Source organism: Mastigoproctus giganteus, chromosome 6 (assembly GCF_048544385.1).
Source record: "Mastigoproctus giganteus isolate SK-2022 chromosome 6, ASM4854438v1, whole genome shotgun sequence".
Taxonomy (NCBI): Eukaryota; Metazoa; Arthropoda; class Arachnida; order Uropygi; family Thelyphonidae; genus Mastigoproctus; species Mastigoproctus giganteus.
The window spans coordinates 137,170,201-137,187,316 of record NC_143580.1 but is presented as its reverse complement, the minus strand read 5'-3'; the positions used below and the strand labels follow the sequence as shown (position 1 = coordinate 137,187,316).

Sequence of the window (17,116 nt, the reverse complement as noted above, 5' to 3'; positions counted from 1 at the left end):
TTTCTTTGCATCCCTTGCAAGGATTTCTCGTAATCTGCCTTCGCCTGCCTAACCTCCTTTGTAACTTGGTTGCAGATCAACTTATATCTATCATAGGCTTCTGTGTCACGTGTTAATTTGTATGTATCCCATGCATTTTTCTTCTCTGCCATATGCCTCATTAGTTCATCTGACATCCATTTAGGCCTAAACCTTGAACAATATTTCTTAGTTGGTATGTAAAGCCTAGTAGCTTCCAAGATAAGTTCTTTGAATGCTTCCCATTTTGAATTTGCTGTTAGTAACATCATCAGTTGATCCAACTGTATAGAATTTAAATACTGTCTCAGTCCATCGTAGTCGCCTTTACGAAAGCAATACCCCTTCCTTTTACCCCTAATGGTACTTACCTCTTTGAGTAAATCCCACTTCAGAACACTGTGATCACTGCCACCTAGTGGTTCATTTATCTGCAGATTCTTAATGCATGAAGAATCACTGCTGATAATCAAATCAAGAGTATTACTCCCTCGAATTGCCTCCCGAACATGCTGATGTAGAAAACAATCATCCAATAAATCCACAAAAGCCTTGCTAGTGTGTGAGTGATCAGCCCCCAAATTCCAGTCAATATCTGGGAAATTAAAATCCCCCATTATAAGACTCTGATTTACTGGCCCACTGTATTTCTCTGTACAGTTTCTTATTATACTCATCAGAGTCATTAGGCCTATAGCACACTCCTACTCTCAATTTTGATCTTCCAATGCTTATGTCACACCAAACTGACTCGACACTGCACTGTCCAGCGATGTCGACTGGCTTCACTTCCTTGGATTTTATGTGTTTCTTAACTAATAGCATAACCCCTCCTGCCTTCCTATCCTGCCTATCCTTTCTGTAGACATTGTACTCCCCAAATTCCAGTTCTGCATTCCTTATATCTGTGTGACACCACGTATCTGAAATCCCAACAATATCTGCCTTTGATGTTTTGAGCAATACCTCAAATTCATCAAATTTATTTACTAAAAAGTTAAAAAAAAAAAAAAAAAATCAAAAATGTCATACAGTAAAAATAAACTGCTAGTAAATACTGTTAAACACTGAATAGTTTTAAGATGATGCAGCAACAGCAGTCACAATCAATAAAGTTCCTAATCAACTAATTAAACTACAAATCACTCAAAAAAAATTCCAATGATAGTCAAAAAAGTAAATGGTGAATACAGTACAATGATAAAGGAAACCACCATTGAATAAAACAGAATATTAGAAACAATATAAAATGGAACATAATTAGAAGTAATAAATAATGCAACCAAAGGATCTTTAATTACATTATTTTAATTTTGTATTAAAATATTAATAGGATATTTAGTATTAAAACTAGTTAAGGTCCGAAAGTTATTCCAGTATTAGAAAAAAAAAAAGGCTAAGAATCTGGATTCTTGAATTTAGCATTAGCATTAGTAGAGGCATACAATGAAAGAAAGCAAGCCTATGCAGCATCAGCCAAAAAAAAAAAGAAGAAAAAAAAACTCCTCCCATTTCATCCCTCCATTCGTTCCAAATGCGTGTCCAGCTCAGCCTTAAATTTATTTAGGCTATTAGCTTCCACAACAAAAGATGGAAGCCTGTCCCACCAATCAACTACCTGCTGGCTAAAGGCAAATTTCCGCACATCTATTCTACAACTATCTTTCCTCAATTTCAAACTGTGCCCCCAAAGGTTCTTAGTCTGAGCAAAAAGAAAAATCCCATCTTTCAGCTTGCTCAACCCATTCAAGCCCTTATACACCTCAATCACATGTACATGTTTAATCAGATAACCTCGCAGGTGCCTACTCTCCAGGTGCTGCAGTTTGCAGAACATAAGCCTTTCTTACCCTTTTGTTTCCCTGTTCAATCATCTATAATTGCCCCCCCCATGCCATTTGGTAATGACCTTTTCCCACTAACTGTAAATCCTATCCATAGTTTTGCTGATGATAGCACAACCTGCCCTTTGTAATTTCAAAGTCACTGTTCACAGATTCTCTTATTCATGAATCACAAATTTTTTTTTTGAACGGTTTTTGAGAATGAACTTTTTGTTACTGAAATTTGTCTTCCGCATGGGTGCCATCTACTTTCAACTGAGCTATGACTATCTTCTTGTGCTATTTCTTATTAGCACAAGGTTGATTGTTCAAATGGCAACATTTCACAAAGTGTAAATTTTATTTTTGAATATTTATAACATGTGAACTATACACAATTAGAACTTCAAAATTATAAAATAGCTAAAGCTATTTGGCCTTATTGAAATTATGTGAAATTGATTGGCAATTTTCCCTTTCATACATTTTTGTCATGAGTAAGATTTAAACTGTCTAGATAATCCAGTGATCATATTGGTTATAGCAAAACAAATTTTAGCTTCACAATGAGTTGCCTTGATATTGTAATACTTTTAAACAAATGGCATTGTCAAAAGGTCAATATGCCATTTATTTAAAAGATGAGACTCTTCTTTGTCAGCCTGTGTTAGGACTTATTGATCCCTCATTATATATTAGGTGGTCTCTTTTAAATAAATGGCAGTTAGCCTTTTGGTGATGCTCTTTGTTTGAAAATAGTGCAGTATCAGGGGAAACTAATGAAAGCGAAGTTTGTTGTGTTATTTATTCAGTAAAACCATTTCATTAACGAGGCAGGAAATATCACTAATCTTGCTCATAAATAGCATGATAGTCTCATGGTCTTCTGACAAACTATGGCATGTGCCATACCATTAATTGTAATTGCACAACTTAAACTGAGTGAAATACCTTCCCCCATGCCACTCCACAAAATCTTCAAAGTTCTAGTAAAATTGCTGTCTGGCAGTTAAAATAATGTATATTTTGCTAAATAAATAAATAAATGAAAACCAGATAATCCCACACTGCCCCAGTTCCATGATGCTAGATCATCAGACTTTTAGCTATAACATTCACGACTTGTATTCTCCGTATACTGGCTTACTGAATTTCTTTTTTGGAAAATTAGATGTAAATTTTTCAACGTCCACTGTATCCAGAACCCTTATCCAGATTAATGCATGTGCATAAATAAGACTAGATTTTAGCATGCTGATCTATGGGACATAACTGAATTGAAATTTGTGGATAAATGGATGAATGTATGCATTCAAATTCTTGAAAAATGCAGTTTCAAAGATCGTCGCTAAAACTTCAGTAATTGAGATGGGTCAGTAATTACAGAGATCAGATTTATGTCCGCAATTTTTGAAAATAGGAAATAAGTGTGACCACCTGAAGAATTAGGCTAAGCACCAGAGGAAATTCAGAAATTGAACAAATTAGTAAGAATTGGCACTAGTGTATTGGAACATTATGACTAGTAGACCATCATGTCCTTTTGCAATGTGGTCTTTGACCTTAGAAATTATAATTAAAATGTCATCAGGCTGAAGTTCAGATGGACTCAGACAATCCTGAATATCAACTCTCAACTGAGAATGGTGGTTAGGAACTGTATCAAAATTCAGGGAAAAAGCTGAGAAAACTTTTGTGAAAAGATTGTCTTTTCAGTAGGAGAAGAAAAGCAAGAATAATGCTTGTCAAAAGAGAGTAGAGAGAAAGAGAGTAGGCATATGTTTTGATTCAGTAAAGGCAAAACCCCAGAAAGGTTTGATGTTGGAGTTATGTAAGACATGATTGATAGATCTGAGATATTGATGATAGTGAGAATTGGTTAATTTTTTAATCTCTTGTCAGATAATCAAGAAAGCAGTATATGACGACTGGGTACAATTCTTAATAAAATACTTATGTAAAAAATTCTTGGAAGAATGAATCATAGTTATTAGCCTATTGTACATCCAGTGGGTTAAGCCTTCCCACTTTGATTTAGATTTTAATAGAACAGACGATTGAATCCCATCATAGAGCTTGTCGTAAAAATAATCAATGTAACAATCAGTTGAAATGAAATCAGAGACGTCCAATGTGCCAATTTAAAACAGTGCAATGATTTTTTCTAAAAACTGTGTAGTCAGTATCATCAAAAACTAAATCCAATATGATTGGAATATGGTCAGATGGGATGATCTCATCATTCTGTGATGCAATAAGTGCGGTTGGAACCTGAGTAAAAACTAAATCAAGCTGAGAACAATTCCTGATAGGGAATGGGCAAATCTGAGTTAATTATTGCTGAGCCAAATATTGCGAAACTGAATAGCAGTCAACTTAGGTTGGCATTCAAAATCAAAAGCACCAGCAATATTAAAATCACAAATAATAATGGAGATAGACTTGTTTGGCATGGTCAACATAACTTTATCAGTAAAATCATCCAAAACTGACAGCACATCTGAGCCAACTGGAGAAGGGAAATAGAATGACATTATGAAAACTTGATATCTGGCAATATCAAGTTTTCTGTTAATAGCAGGGATAAACCTTCTAAGATTAAGAAGAACATTAAAGAAAGATCTTTCTGACTTTATTTAATGAAGAAATGCTGCAATTCCTCCTCCCTTGAATTAGCACATAGATGACATAAAAGGGAGGAGATTATTAAGTCCAGAATATAAGACTTTTCAATGCTCTAAATATAACTTCATACTGTAGTTATATTCCTCTGATGAAAATAATAGCAAAAGACTGACATTCTAAAAATGAGTAAAAGGAATTAATATCCTTAGCTAAACTTCTACAGTTAGCATAGCAAATAAATAAGAAAGGTAATTTCTGAGCATAACTAGAAACCTTTGAGAGCTGGGTTACATTTACAGTTTCTCTTCTTCGAGATGAAGCAACAGTTCCTGACCAGAGTTCCCACTGGCCAAACAGCAGTGTTCAAAACTGAGCCATGTTCCTGAATACTACTGATGAACAAAAATGAAGCATAAGGTGGAAATCATGATGTGAGTTTACAAACAGTGGTCTGTAATCCCATAACCTCATCCAAGTACTACTGAATGTCCTCAGCAGTGGTTGAAGGCTTGAGTCCACTAATGAATGCTTTGGCTTCAGCAGAAACAGCTTGAAATTTGGAATTACTGTAGGCACCCAGAACATAATCATGAGGAAAATTGGAATTCACCACCAAAGAAATTTCTTATTGATGATAACTAGAAACAGAACAGTATAAGCTTTGAAGAATATCAGGATGCTGAGAAAGATTTTTGGTAGAGTGACAAAGGGACTTTTTCATCTTTAAGGGAACATATAGTCTTAGAAGCATTGTTTAATATTGACCCAATATTTCTGAAGGAGGGGGAAAAGTCTGGTGTAGTATTTTTCTTAAAGCAGTCATAATGGATGGATGTCTAACAGAGAATCCAAACAGAAATCCACAGAGAGAAAAATGTTAGATAAGCTAATGTTTAAAAACATACTGTATTAATAAACAGTCATATTGCATTTTAATATAAAATGTGTATTTTGCCACTGAAATTTAAATTCTGGTGCAATGTGAACTTAAAAAAAACTTCCTGCTTTTTCAGAAAAATCTTATTTTCCTCCAGATTTGTGGGTAAACTCTTTCTTTTTGCAAAAAAAAAAAAAGATTTTTGCCTGCTTTTGGCAAAAACCAGTTTTCTTCCTACCAACAAGTACTTAATCTCCAGCTTTTCAAAAGTCAGAAGTTGGTGTACAAGTATGCTTCTCCTTAAAAGGTAATGCCATTTATTTGAAGTGGACCAAGGTGCTTCAGAATATGAAGTTGGTGCATTTTGTTTAGCATTATGAGGGTTGCTCCAAAACCAATTCCACTAAATTTTTTTTTTTTTTTTTATACCACTCCAGGTATGCTAATTTAATAACATCATATACTGACGTAATAACATTATATATCAGAAATTTATGTATTCTTTACTTCTCAAAATTGAGCTAAGTAATTGTTCTATGCCCCTCTCTCTCTCTCTCTTGGCGCCTCTTTAGCCTGGTGGGCAGGAGCAGCAGTGCGTAGCACACGCTTCTTGACTTCTTAATTAGACCGGGGTTTGAGCCTGTGCCCACCAAATACGGACGATGCGGAAAGGTCAGGGAATGATCACCGCATATCCCCGGAGCAATATGGCCTTAGTTGCTAATGCTCCTAAAAGCCAAATAACAACAATCTCTCTCTCTCTCTCTCTCTCTCTCTCTCTCTCTCTCTCTCTCTCACACACGCACGCACGCACGCACGCACGCACACACACACACACACACACACACACACACACACACACACACACACAATCTGCTATTAGCATTCATGGAACCCACCTGGTGCATAATTTCTTGTATTCTTCCAGATTGTCCAGAATTTTTTTCAATGCTTTAAAGCTTATTGCCACTGTTGCACACATTTCTTGTATCTTAATGCAATGGTCTTTAGAAATCAATATCTCCCCCCCCCACACTCTCTCACATGCCTCTCTTGTTTTCTGAAGTGCAGTGGCGGTATGGCCTTGGCATGGTCTTCAGACCATTGCTACCATCACTAATACTTAACTTTGCTCACGTTGACTGCAATGTCCCTGCAAACAATGTTCAAACATTGGTGAATCTCAATGAACACAGTGCTCGTGAATGCAGAGAAGTTTGTGCCTATTGAGGTTCATCACTGCTTTATATGCAGTCAATGTTACCCTCCACTTTCACAGACTAATACAGCTGTGCTACTTGGTGTACCATGTTGTAACATGCAAGATATCAGCAGTAACATTTAGATTTTCACCTGACATCACATTTTGTATGCAACATCACTTAAACATGAAAATAATTTGGAGGCATTAAGTTTAGAGCATCCCTTATAGTTTTCTCTTGGCTGTTTACATATAATTAACTTTCCAGGATTTTAATTAATTTTCATTAATGCTTTTATAGCTTTCATACATCTGAAGCTTTCTATTTGAAATTTTAATGCATTTATATGTGCTGTGAAAGACAATTTCAGTTTATTTATTTGTGTTTGGTAAAGAAAAAGAAAAGCACTGCACTGCATTTGAGATGAATAGGTTTTTTAGCTGACTGCTAGTAGGTGCTAATAGTTATAAATGAAAACAAGGTTACAAATTCAGAATTTTGATAGATAACAAGAGTAAAAACAACAAAATTTAGGGGTGAGTTTTGAGAGGCCATGTGTTTTAGGCTCTTCTGTTTCTTTTAATGTAAAAATTTTAAATGCAAGTATCTGGATAAGACTTATAACATGACTTCCTACTGCTACAAAACTCATATTCCTTTGAGGATTGGTTGAATTCACATGTATGGCTTGTTGTGGTTGATTGTTATGGGGCAGATGACTTATCAACGTTGGCTGCTCCTAACTTGGTGAGATTCCCCTGATTTCCTCTATTGCCCATTGGAGCACAGAGGATGACATATTGGGTGGAATAAATGTGTCTTCTGTAAGTGTCCAGGGAGAGTCATAGTTTACAGCCAGAGCTGCTACCTCTGCTGATTTTCTAGAAGTGGTGAATTAAGGCAAGGTTGAAGACAGGAGTTGACAATAGTAGGATGCCATACTGTAAGTACATGTTATCCAGATACTCCAATTACAACAGCCAAAGCATTAGAAGAAAGCTCGAAATATATGGCCTCTGAAAATTCATCCCTAAATTTTACCTTTGTTATTGTCATTTTTTACTCTTGTTTTTTACCAAAATTTTAAATTTGCAACTTTCATTTTATTTATAAGTTCACGTGGGAAGTTAATCAGTTATAAAACCTGTTCTTATATATGATGTGTTTATGATATATGATATAATATATCAGAAATTTATGTTCTTTACTTTTAAATTCAAAGTTGATCTAAGTAATTGTTCTAAGCCTGTAGATTTCACATTTTGTTATTTAGGACTTAATTTTTTTTTATCGCAGATGAAAAAGATATAAAGTCTATATAATTTGAAAGGCATTGAACTCTCAAATTATAAAGCTTCAACTGAAGTTGCTCAATGTTGTGATGTCATTTAACAATCCAGTGATGATTGATCATTGCCTCTCATTTAACTCTGCATCTGTTTTTTTTGCATGTTTATCAGCATAGCATTGTACAACCAGAAATGGCTGTCTAGAAGGGGAGGGACACCAAATTACTGATAAATAACGTTATAATTCTTTCTTGCAGGAGTGTTACTAGTAGTGTACCATGGGAACAACTCATGATGATAGCCTTTCAATTTTAGAGATCAGATCCTTTAATTAGACTTTATTTTATCTGTACTATAAAAAAAAATATGTCGAATCCTGTCCATTTGCTATACAGCAACTCCCTGACTTACATAAGAGTTGTATTATGTGGAACTCTACGTAAATCGGATTTCACGTAAGTTGGAATTTTTCCCATGCTTGTGCAGCACTCACAACTGTGCTCGCTGAATTGATTGAATGAAAAATGTTCAGTGAACATGTAAATAGAATAATTTATTGTATTTATTTGATTTTTTATCTCATGCACAGAAAAAATTATAAAAGCGCACAATTTAAAAAATTTCAAAATTATAAAATTACAAAAAAGAGAAGAGACAAGCATAACGTCAGTAAGTTTTACCTCTCGAGCATTGTTGCCGGAATCGTCTTCAGCTGATACGTACGCCGCTGCGGAGGTTGAGGGCTGTGGAGATTTAGAAGGGGTCGGCTGCTCAACCTTACGGAAGAACATATTAATGGATGATTGGACGGTGGCTTTTTTCTTTTCATCGTAGATTTCTTTGTAGCAAGCATATTCTTCTCCCCTCTGTTAACTTTTAAAAATCGTTCGCCGTCAGGATCCATCTTCTCAAACCTCGATATTGTCATCTCTCTGGTGATGAAGCACCTCGGCTCCTCATTTGGTTAATCTTGAGCTTCGTCAGCATTTTCTTCTTTCACTATTGCTGCCTGCAAGTCAATAAGTTCTTAGTTATATAATTCCTTCTCTTCTTCTATTAACTCCTCCACGTCTTTGGCATCAACCTCCAACTGAGGTAGCTCTGCAACTTTTACAATCTTATCTGTAACCTCTACATATGATTCGTCTTTTTCAAATCCTTCAAAGCCTTTTACGTGCCATGGGCATATTTTCTTCCATGCGCCATTTAAACAACTTTTAGCAATTTCCGCAAGGCCTTATTAATGTGTAAGATGGCGTGGTAAATATTGTAAGATTTCCAAAAGTCTCTTAACGTAAAATTTTTCTCACCATCTACCATAGACAATGCCTGAGTAAATGTGCGTAAATAGTATGCTTTTAAATTCAAAAATAGCACCCTGATCCATAGGTTGGATGTGTGAAGTCGTGTTTGGCAGTAGAAATAAGACTCTCACGTTTGAATTGAAATCATCTAGATGAGTAGGATGTCCAGGAGCATTATTTAATAGAAGAAAAATCTTTAAAGGAACGTCGTTGTCTTTACAATATTTTTCAATCTCAGGGATGAAGCAGAATTTAAACCAGTCCTCTCAGAGAGAGAGAGAGAGAGAGAGAGAGAGAGAGAGAGAGATATTGTTATCCATGCTCTGTTATTGTTGTTTGTTTGTTATTTGGTTTTTAGGAGCATTAGCAACTAAGGCCATATTGCTCCGGGGATATGTGGTAGTCATTCCCTGACCTTTCCGCATCCTCCTTATTTGGTGGGCACAGGCTCGAACCCCGGTCTAATCAAGAAGCGTGTGCTATGCACTGCTGCTCCTTCCCACCTAGCTACAGAGACGCCAGCCATATCCATGCTCTCTGGAGGATGCGGAAAGGTCAGGGAATGACCAACGCATATCCCAGAGCAATATGGCCTTAGTTGCTAATGCTCCTAAAAACCAAATAACAAACAATCCATGCTCTCTGGTTTGATTGGAAATGCACGGGTAGGGTGGCTTTATTGATGCCCTTAAATGCACAAGGATTTCCAGAATGGTACACAAGCAGTGGTTTTAAACTGTAATCTCCTGCTGCATTAGCCCCAAGCAAGGGCATGGCCCTATCTTTTGAAGCCTTGAAACTTGGCATTGTCTTTTCCTCTTTGGCAATGTATGTTCGATCCAGCATTTTTTTCCAATACAGAGCATCCTCGTCAGCGTTAAAAATTTGCTGCATTGAATAGCTGCCTTCACTAATAATTTTTTCCAACACATCACAAAATTTCTCTGCAGCTGCAGAATTGGCACTGGCGACTTCACCGCATACTTTAATGTCATGGAAACCAACGTGATGCTTGAACCTATTAAACCGCCCGTTGCTTGCTACAAACTTGGCTTGGGGTTCGCCTTACTTATTCATAATATCTTCATAAATACTTCTTGCTTTTGCTTGAATGGTCATTAGACTCAAGGGCCACTCGCTTTTGAACCTGATTTTCCATCTACATTATTAATAGTTGTTCCAACTTCGATATAGCACCTCAACGCTGTTTTGTGATCACTGTTAATCTTAAGTGCGTTGATCTCTTGACATGTTCTTTTATACATGTACTTTCTTTTAAAATAGCATTCACTGTTCAAGCAGCGAGACCTAATTCCCTTGCAGTAGATGACAAAACTTTGTCCTGCTTCGTACTTAATCATTTTCATCTTCATTTCTAAATCAATTTTATTTTGTTTCCTTGCACTACCACTACTTGCACTTTCTATGGTCGCTTTCATTTTATCATTGTAATACATGAATAGGAATGAAGAGAATTTTTTGAAGATTTTTTTTTTTTTTTATGTGATTGAATATTTCAGTGAAGGGGAACACATTTCACCATAATAACATAAAAATTGCGGTTATTGGTATTATCTGTTGTTATTATGCAATTTATATGCAATTTTTATGTTATTTATAATAACATAAAAATTGCAGTTATTGGTATTATCATAAATGCAATAAGATCGAGTTTACTCTTTGTTTATAATTAGATGCACTAACAGAAAAGCCCAATAAACTGGAAAGTGCAAACTGATTTTTGGTCGTGACCTCCAGAAACGTCCTTTAGAAAAATATCACAAAGGTGTTCAAAATTGATTCTTATAACGGAACATATTAGCATTAGTAGAGGCATATGATGCAAGAAAGCAAGCTTATGCAGCATCAGCCAAAAAAAAAAAAAAAAACCCTTCCACTTCACCCCTCCGTTCGTTCGAAATACCTGTCCAGCTGACCCTTAAATTTATTTAGGCTATCAACTTCTACAACAAGGGATGGAAGTCTGTTCCACCAACCAACTACCCGCTGGCTAAAGGCAAATTTCCACACATCTATCCTACATCTGTCTTTCCTCAATTTGAATTTATGCCCTCTCAGGTGATTATTCTGAGCAAGAGGCAGTATCCCATCAGCATTGAGCATGCTCAAACCATTCAGCACTTTGTACACCTCTATCAGATCACCTCGCTGGTGCCTAGTCTCCTGACACTGTAATTTCCAAAACTTAAGCCTTTCTTCGTAAGAGCAACCCTTCGTTCCGTTCACTAGCCTTGTTGCCCTTCTCTGTACTCGTTCCAGCAGCTCTACATCCTTCTTGAAATGTGGCCTCCAGGCCTGTATACAGTACACAAGGTGCGGCCTGACCATTGCATTATACAAGGGAATAATCACCTCCCTATCCCTGCTAGAAACATTCCTGTATATCATTGATAAGACACTATGAGCTACTCTTGCAGCCCGTCTGCACTGCTTAGAGAACTTCATATCTGCCTGCACAATTACCCCCAGGTCCTTTTCATTCACTACTACTGTCAGTGTAGTACCACAGAGTTGATACGTTGCTCTGGGGTTGCTGTTTCCCATATGTAGTACTTTACATTTGTCAATGTTAAACTTCATTTGCCACCTCCCAGCCCATCTGCTCAACTTTTCCAGATCCTGTTGCAGCAGCATAGCATCAGTAGCGTCCTTAACAATCCTACCAACCTTTGTATCATCTGCAATCTTGGACATTAAGCTTGATATACCATCATCAATATTATTTATAAATACAGAAAACAACAATGGACCCAATACTAAACCCTGAGGGACTCCACTAATAACAATAGTCCACGATGAGCAGTGTCCATTAATTACCACTCTCTGTCTTCTGCCACTCAACCATCCCTTTATCCATAGCAACAATTTGCCACCAATGCCACACTGCTCCAATTTGTGCAGCAGTCTTCCATGTGCAACAGTATCAAAAGCCTTCCTAAGATCCAAATATATAATATCAAAGTTATTCCCTGCATCCAATTCTTTTGTGACTACATCATAGTATCCAATCAAATTGGTCAGGCAAGACCTTCCCTTAACAAAACCATGCTGTGTCTGAATTATTACTGAATTCTTGTCAAGATGATCCTGCAGTGCTTCTTTAACCAGTGATTCCATTAATTTTCCTGGAACAGAAGTTAAACTCACAGGTCTATAATTACTTGTGTCAGCCTTTGATCCTTCTTTGTGAATTGGGGTTACATTTGCACATCTACAGTTTGTGGGTACCTCCCCTGAGGTACCCACAAACTGAGTCCAAGGAAGCTCTCATAATTATGGCTAACGGATTGCTTACTTCCTTTGCTGCCTCCTTTAATGTAACTGGATAGATCCCATCCACCCCAGGTGCCTTTCTTGTATTTATCTTCAACAATTTCTCCTCCACTTTACTCTCAATTATTACAAGATCATCTAGCTCACTGCCAGTGTTTACTTCATCTATGGCATTCCTCTTCCTGAATAACTCCTCATGTGTGAATGTAGATGCAAAATATTGATTTAGTTTGTTAGCTACCTGAGCAGGATCATCAACAGTTGAACCATCGATATCAAGTGGACCAATCTGATTCATCCCCTTCCTTCTAGAGTTTACATAAGTAAAGAACTCCTTGCTGTTTTTCTTTGCATCCCTTGCCAAAGATTTCTCGTAATCTGCCTTCGCCTGCCTAACTTCCTTTGTAACTTGGTTACAGATCAACTTATATCTATCATAGGCTTCTGTGTCACATGTTAATTTATATGTATCCCATGCATTTTTCTTCTCTGCCATATGTCTCATTAGTTCATCTGACATCCATTTAGGCCTGAACCGTGAACAATATTTCTTAGTTGGTATGTAAAGCCTAGTAGCTTCCAAGATAAGTTCTTTGAATGCTTCCCATTTTGAGTTTGCTGTTGGGAACATCATCAGTTGGTCCCACTGTATAGAATTTAAATATTGCCTCAGACCATTGTCACATCTTAGTAGAAGGGTTATTGCTTTCGTAAAGTCGCCTTTACAAAAGCAATAACCCTTCCCTTTACCCCTGATGGTAGTTACCTCCTTGAGTAAATCCCACTTCAGCACACTGTGATCACTGCCACCTAGTGGTTCCTGTATCTGCAGATTCTTAATGCATGAAGAATCACTACTGATAATCAAATCAAGAGTATTGCTCCCTCTAGTTGCCTCACGAACATGCTGATTTAGAAAACAGTCATCCAATAAATCCGCAAAAGACTTGCTAGTGTGTGAGTAACCACAAATTCCAGTCAATATCTGGGAAATTAAAATCCCCCATTATAAGACTCTCTGATTTACTGGCCCACTGTATTTCTCTCTACAGTTTCTTATTATACTCATCAGAGTCATTAGGCCTATCGCACACTCCTACTCTCAATTTTGATCTCCCAATGCTTATTGTCACACCAAACTGACTCGACACTGCACTGTCCAGCGATGTCAACTGGCTTCACTTCCTTGGATTTTATGTGTTTCTTAACTAATGGCATAACCCCTCCTCCCTTCCTATCCTGTCTATCCTTTCTGTAGATGTTGTACTCCCCAAATTCCAGTTCTGCATTACTTATATTTGTGTGACACCACGTCTCTGATATCCCAACAATATCCGCGTTTGATGCTTTGAGCAATACTTCAAATTCATCAAATTTATTTACCAAACTCCTAGCATTGGTGTACACTCAAGTATTCATGCACTTGTTCTTTTTCTTAGCTACCCTAACACAACCCATGTGTTTACTTGTACCCCAATGACTCTCAGCAGTCTCTGAAATATCCTGCATCTTATTTTCCAAGCTGCTGCTCATTCCAATTGAAGCAGTGCAAGAATCACTCTCACCTCTGCCAGTGGCTACTGTTAATCTATTAGCAGTATGATAATGATTATATGATAATGATGAAAGTGTAGTTCGATTTCCATTATAAAAATGACCTTTTAGAAAGATAAATAGCTTAGTATTATAGTGAAAATTTCAATTTCTGAGGTCTTGGAATGAATTACCAAAAAAAAAAAAAAAAGTGTTTTTGGGTTCACATTACGATATTTTCAAAATACCTCTATTTATCTCTACAGATGCAAAACATAGTTTTTTCAGTTTGCACTGGCTGGCAAAAACTTACGTAAAGTAAAATTTCCGTAAGTCGAGTATTATGTAAGTTAGGGAGTTCCTGTATATTTAAGAATATACAGGAACTCCCCGTATATTTAGGAATAACAAATTTTGTTAATATTCAAATATCAGCATTTGAATATTAATAAACTTTGATATCAAGTCCAAAACATTTGTTAGCAACACCAAAAAACATAAATGCATAAATGTCCTTTTATGATTAAATGTACATGCAGTATATAATTTTAATGCAGGGATTCCTTTTTTTTTTAGTTACCAGAAGCACTTCGTACAACCCTTGGAAATCTAGAAGAAGATGGTGTTTCTCCTCGAGTTACTGTTTTTCTTACCATAGCAGCAATTTCTTCAACATCCATTTTGATTAGTTCCTTTTTTATTAAAGTAAGTCAAATATTTTATTATGTCATATTAAAAATATTAGTATTAGAATTACACATTATGCAAGAAAGCAAAGTTTATGCAACTCCAGCTAGAGGGGTGGGGGAAATTGTCCATTACTTCCAATAATTTGTCCAAACCTTAATTTTTTTTTTTTTTTTTTTAATGTAAAACTCCAAACAAGAATGGTAATAAAACCTATACTACTTCATATCATTCGTGGGTTGACAGCTGAGAACAGGATATTTATTAATATTAGATCTGAATTTTTGTAAATTGTAATTTTCAGAAGGTTGTATTTAACAGTAAATGCATGCCTATTTTGTTCCATGTTTTCGTACTGGTTTGGAAGAGAGTAGGAGAATTACAAATCCCAAATCAGAAGAACAGTACCCACATAAGTACAGGTAGTTCCCGACTTTACGAACGTGTGTTCCTAGCACACGCTCGTAAAGTGGGAATTTATTTCCCATAGACATAATGTTAAAAACATGAGTTACATTCTCAACAGTGAAATTTGACCATAGTAATGTTAGTAAAGGTCAACGAAACAATAGTTTATGCTTAAACAATGATTTATTTATCCAAAGAAATGAAAACATAGCCTTTGAAATCAAGAAAATTATAATAATAAAGAAATTATTTATGTCATACAAATGTTAATGTTTATTCTTCATCATTATTGACTAAATGTACACCCGTTGATGGTTCATCACTCATTGTTGGCTGGGCACTCATTGGTTTGTTGGAAGCACAAGGATTTGTCTTCTTCTTCGGAAATGCTTTAAGAGTCGTTTGTTTCCAAAACAGTCTTTTCTTTATAAATTCCACGATAGCATGCATACAGTGTTGAAAAGCCTTGTCAAACCCCTTGAGAGTGAAGGAACGAACAGGAGTTTCAGCTGTTAAACCTTTTTTTTCTTTCTTTCTTTCTTTTTTTTTTTTTCCTTTTTTTCTCTTTCCCTTGACGGGTTTCGCTGTTACTTTTTCCTCCACTTCACATTTTGCCATTTCAATGAAGTCTTCATTTGTGAGCTCTCCATTGTGTACTTGAAGCAGATCAGTGGCATCAGTTGTAGAAACTTCAAGCTGCAATTGGTTAGCAACATTTACGACCTCTGCTTGTTCTTGAAATCCTTCAAAGTTATCAGCAATCTGATGACAGAGTTTATTCCAAACACACTTCATGTTCTTCTCTGTAATTTTGTCCCAGCTCATTTTATTTTTGTTGCATCTAAAATATGGAATTCTTTCCAAAATTCTTTAAGAGTTGGACCGTCCTCCTTATCTCTGCCTGAACAAACAAATGCACGCACAGTAGTATGTACTGTATTATAGCTACACGCTTGGTTTGAAATGCCATATTTATGAATGTTTTAACATTTATTTATTGAATTTAATGTTCATATTTTCGATTTTGTTGATACTTGAAAAAAAAAGAACTCGTAAAGAGGGAACTGCCTGTATTTATAAAAAAATAGCATACAGCAGAAACCAAATGCCTGAGAGACTGATAGAGAATGAAAACAGCTTGTCAGAAAGCAAGTCATTATTTAACCTCGCTGTCCTCTTTTGAATGTAGTCAAAAAACCTGAGAGAGAGATTTTGGGAGTACCACCCCATATGTTGGAATAGTATTCCACTGTAAGGAAGATTGCGTATTTGTAGAGGGTTAGTAGTTACTTAGAAGAGCAACGTAGAGAGCGAGTGAAAAAGAAAACCCGGCTTTCTGATGCAGAGGAAACAAAATTTGTAATGTGCTTATGCCAAGAGCAGTTAGGAATTAGGGTAATCTCTTAGAGATATGTGAACTTGTCTAAAAATCTGAGTATGATTGAAGGTGAGTATAGGAGCAGTAGACTCTATTGCGAGAAATAAGGCAAGACTGAGTTTTAGAGAGACTGAAGTTAACTAAGTTTTCTTTGTGCCATTGGCGAATTACCTGGAGATTGGCATTTAAGGACTTGGTAGTGGATATTTTAGAAGGTGAGGCTGCTTGTGTGGAACAAAGTTTCTTAAACTGGAAAGTGAAGTGTGTGCTATCATCAGCCAAAACTGTGGTTAGTATTTCCAATCAGTGGAAAAGGTTATTTATATACAAAAGAAATCCTTAAGATGGGAGCTTCTTTAAGAAATCATTATGCTAAATATGATCAGTCCCCCCCCCCCCCTCCCAAACTGTTTGATATTCACTAAGCAGTTGCTCTTGGCATTTCTTAGGTCTTTTGAGCAGAACTTTTCTATTGAATGTGTCCAAAGATGTGCAACATAAGCCATTATATCACCTGTGGATCAACACAAGAATCCATAAGACTGAATCCATATTGACGATCATTGATGGAAGGTTTTGAGACAGTTTAAGCTGACCGGGCTAGCCGGGTGGGTAAAGTGCCTGTCTGGCAACCCAAAGGTCGCAGTTTCGAATCCCGCCTCGGGATTGGATCAGAGT

At 36.4% G+C, this 17,116-nt stretch overlaps 1 protein-coding gene across 2 annotated transcripts in view; it reads left to right on the top strand.

Annotated features, from left to right (window-relative positions):
- Tango1 (transport and golgi organization 1) overlaps positions 1 to 17,116 on the top strand; it is a 528,108-nt gene that overhangs the window by 85,380 nt on the left and 425,612 nt on the right. For both annotated transcript variants that reach the window (XM_090376510.1, XM_090376509.1), the window contains exon 6: positions 14,542 to 14,670. In XM_090376510.1, the coding sequence (XP_090232636.1) occupies positions 14,542 to 14,670 (129 nt within the window). The remainder of the gene's footprint in view (positions 1 to 14,541; positions 14,671 to 17,116) is intronic.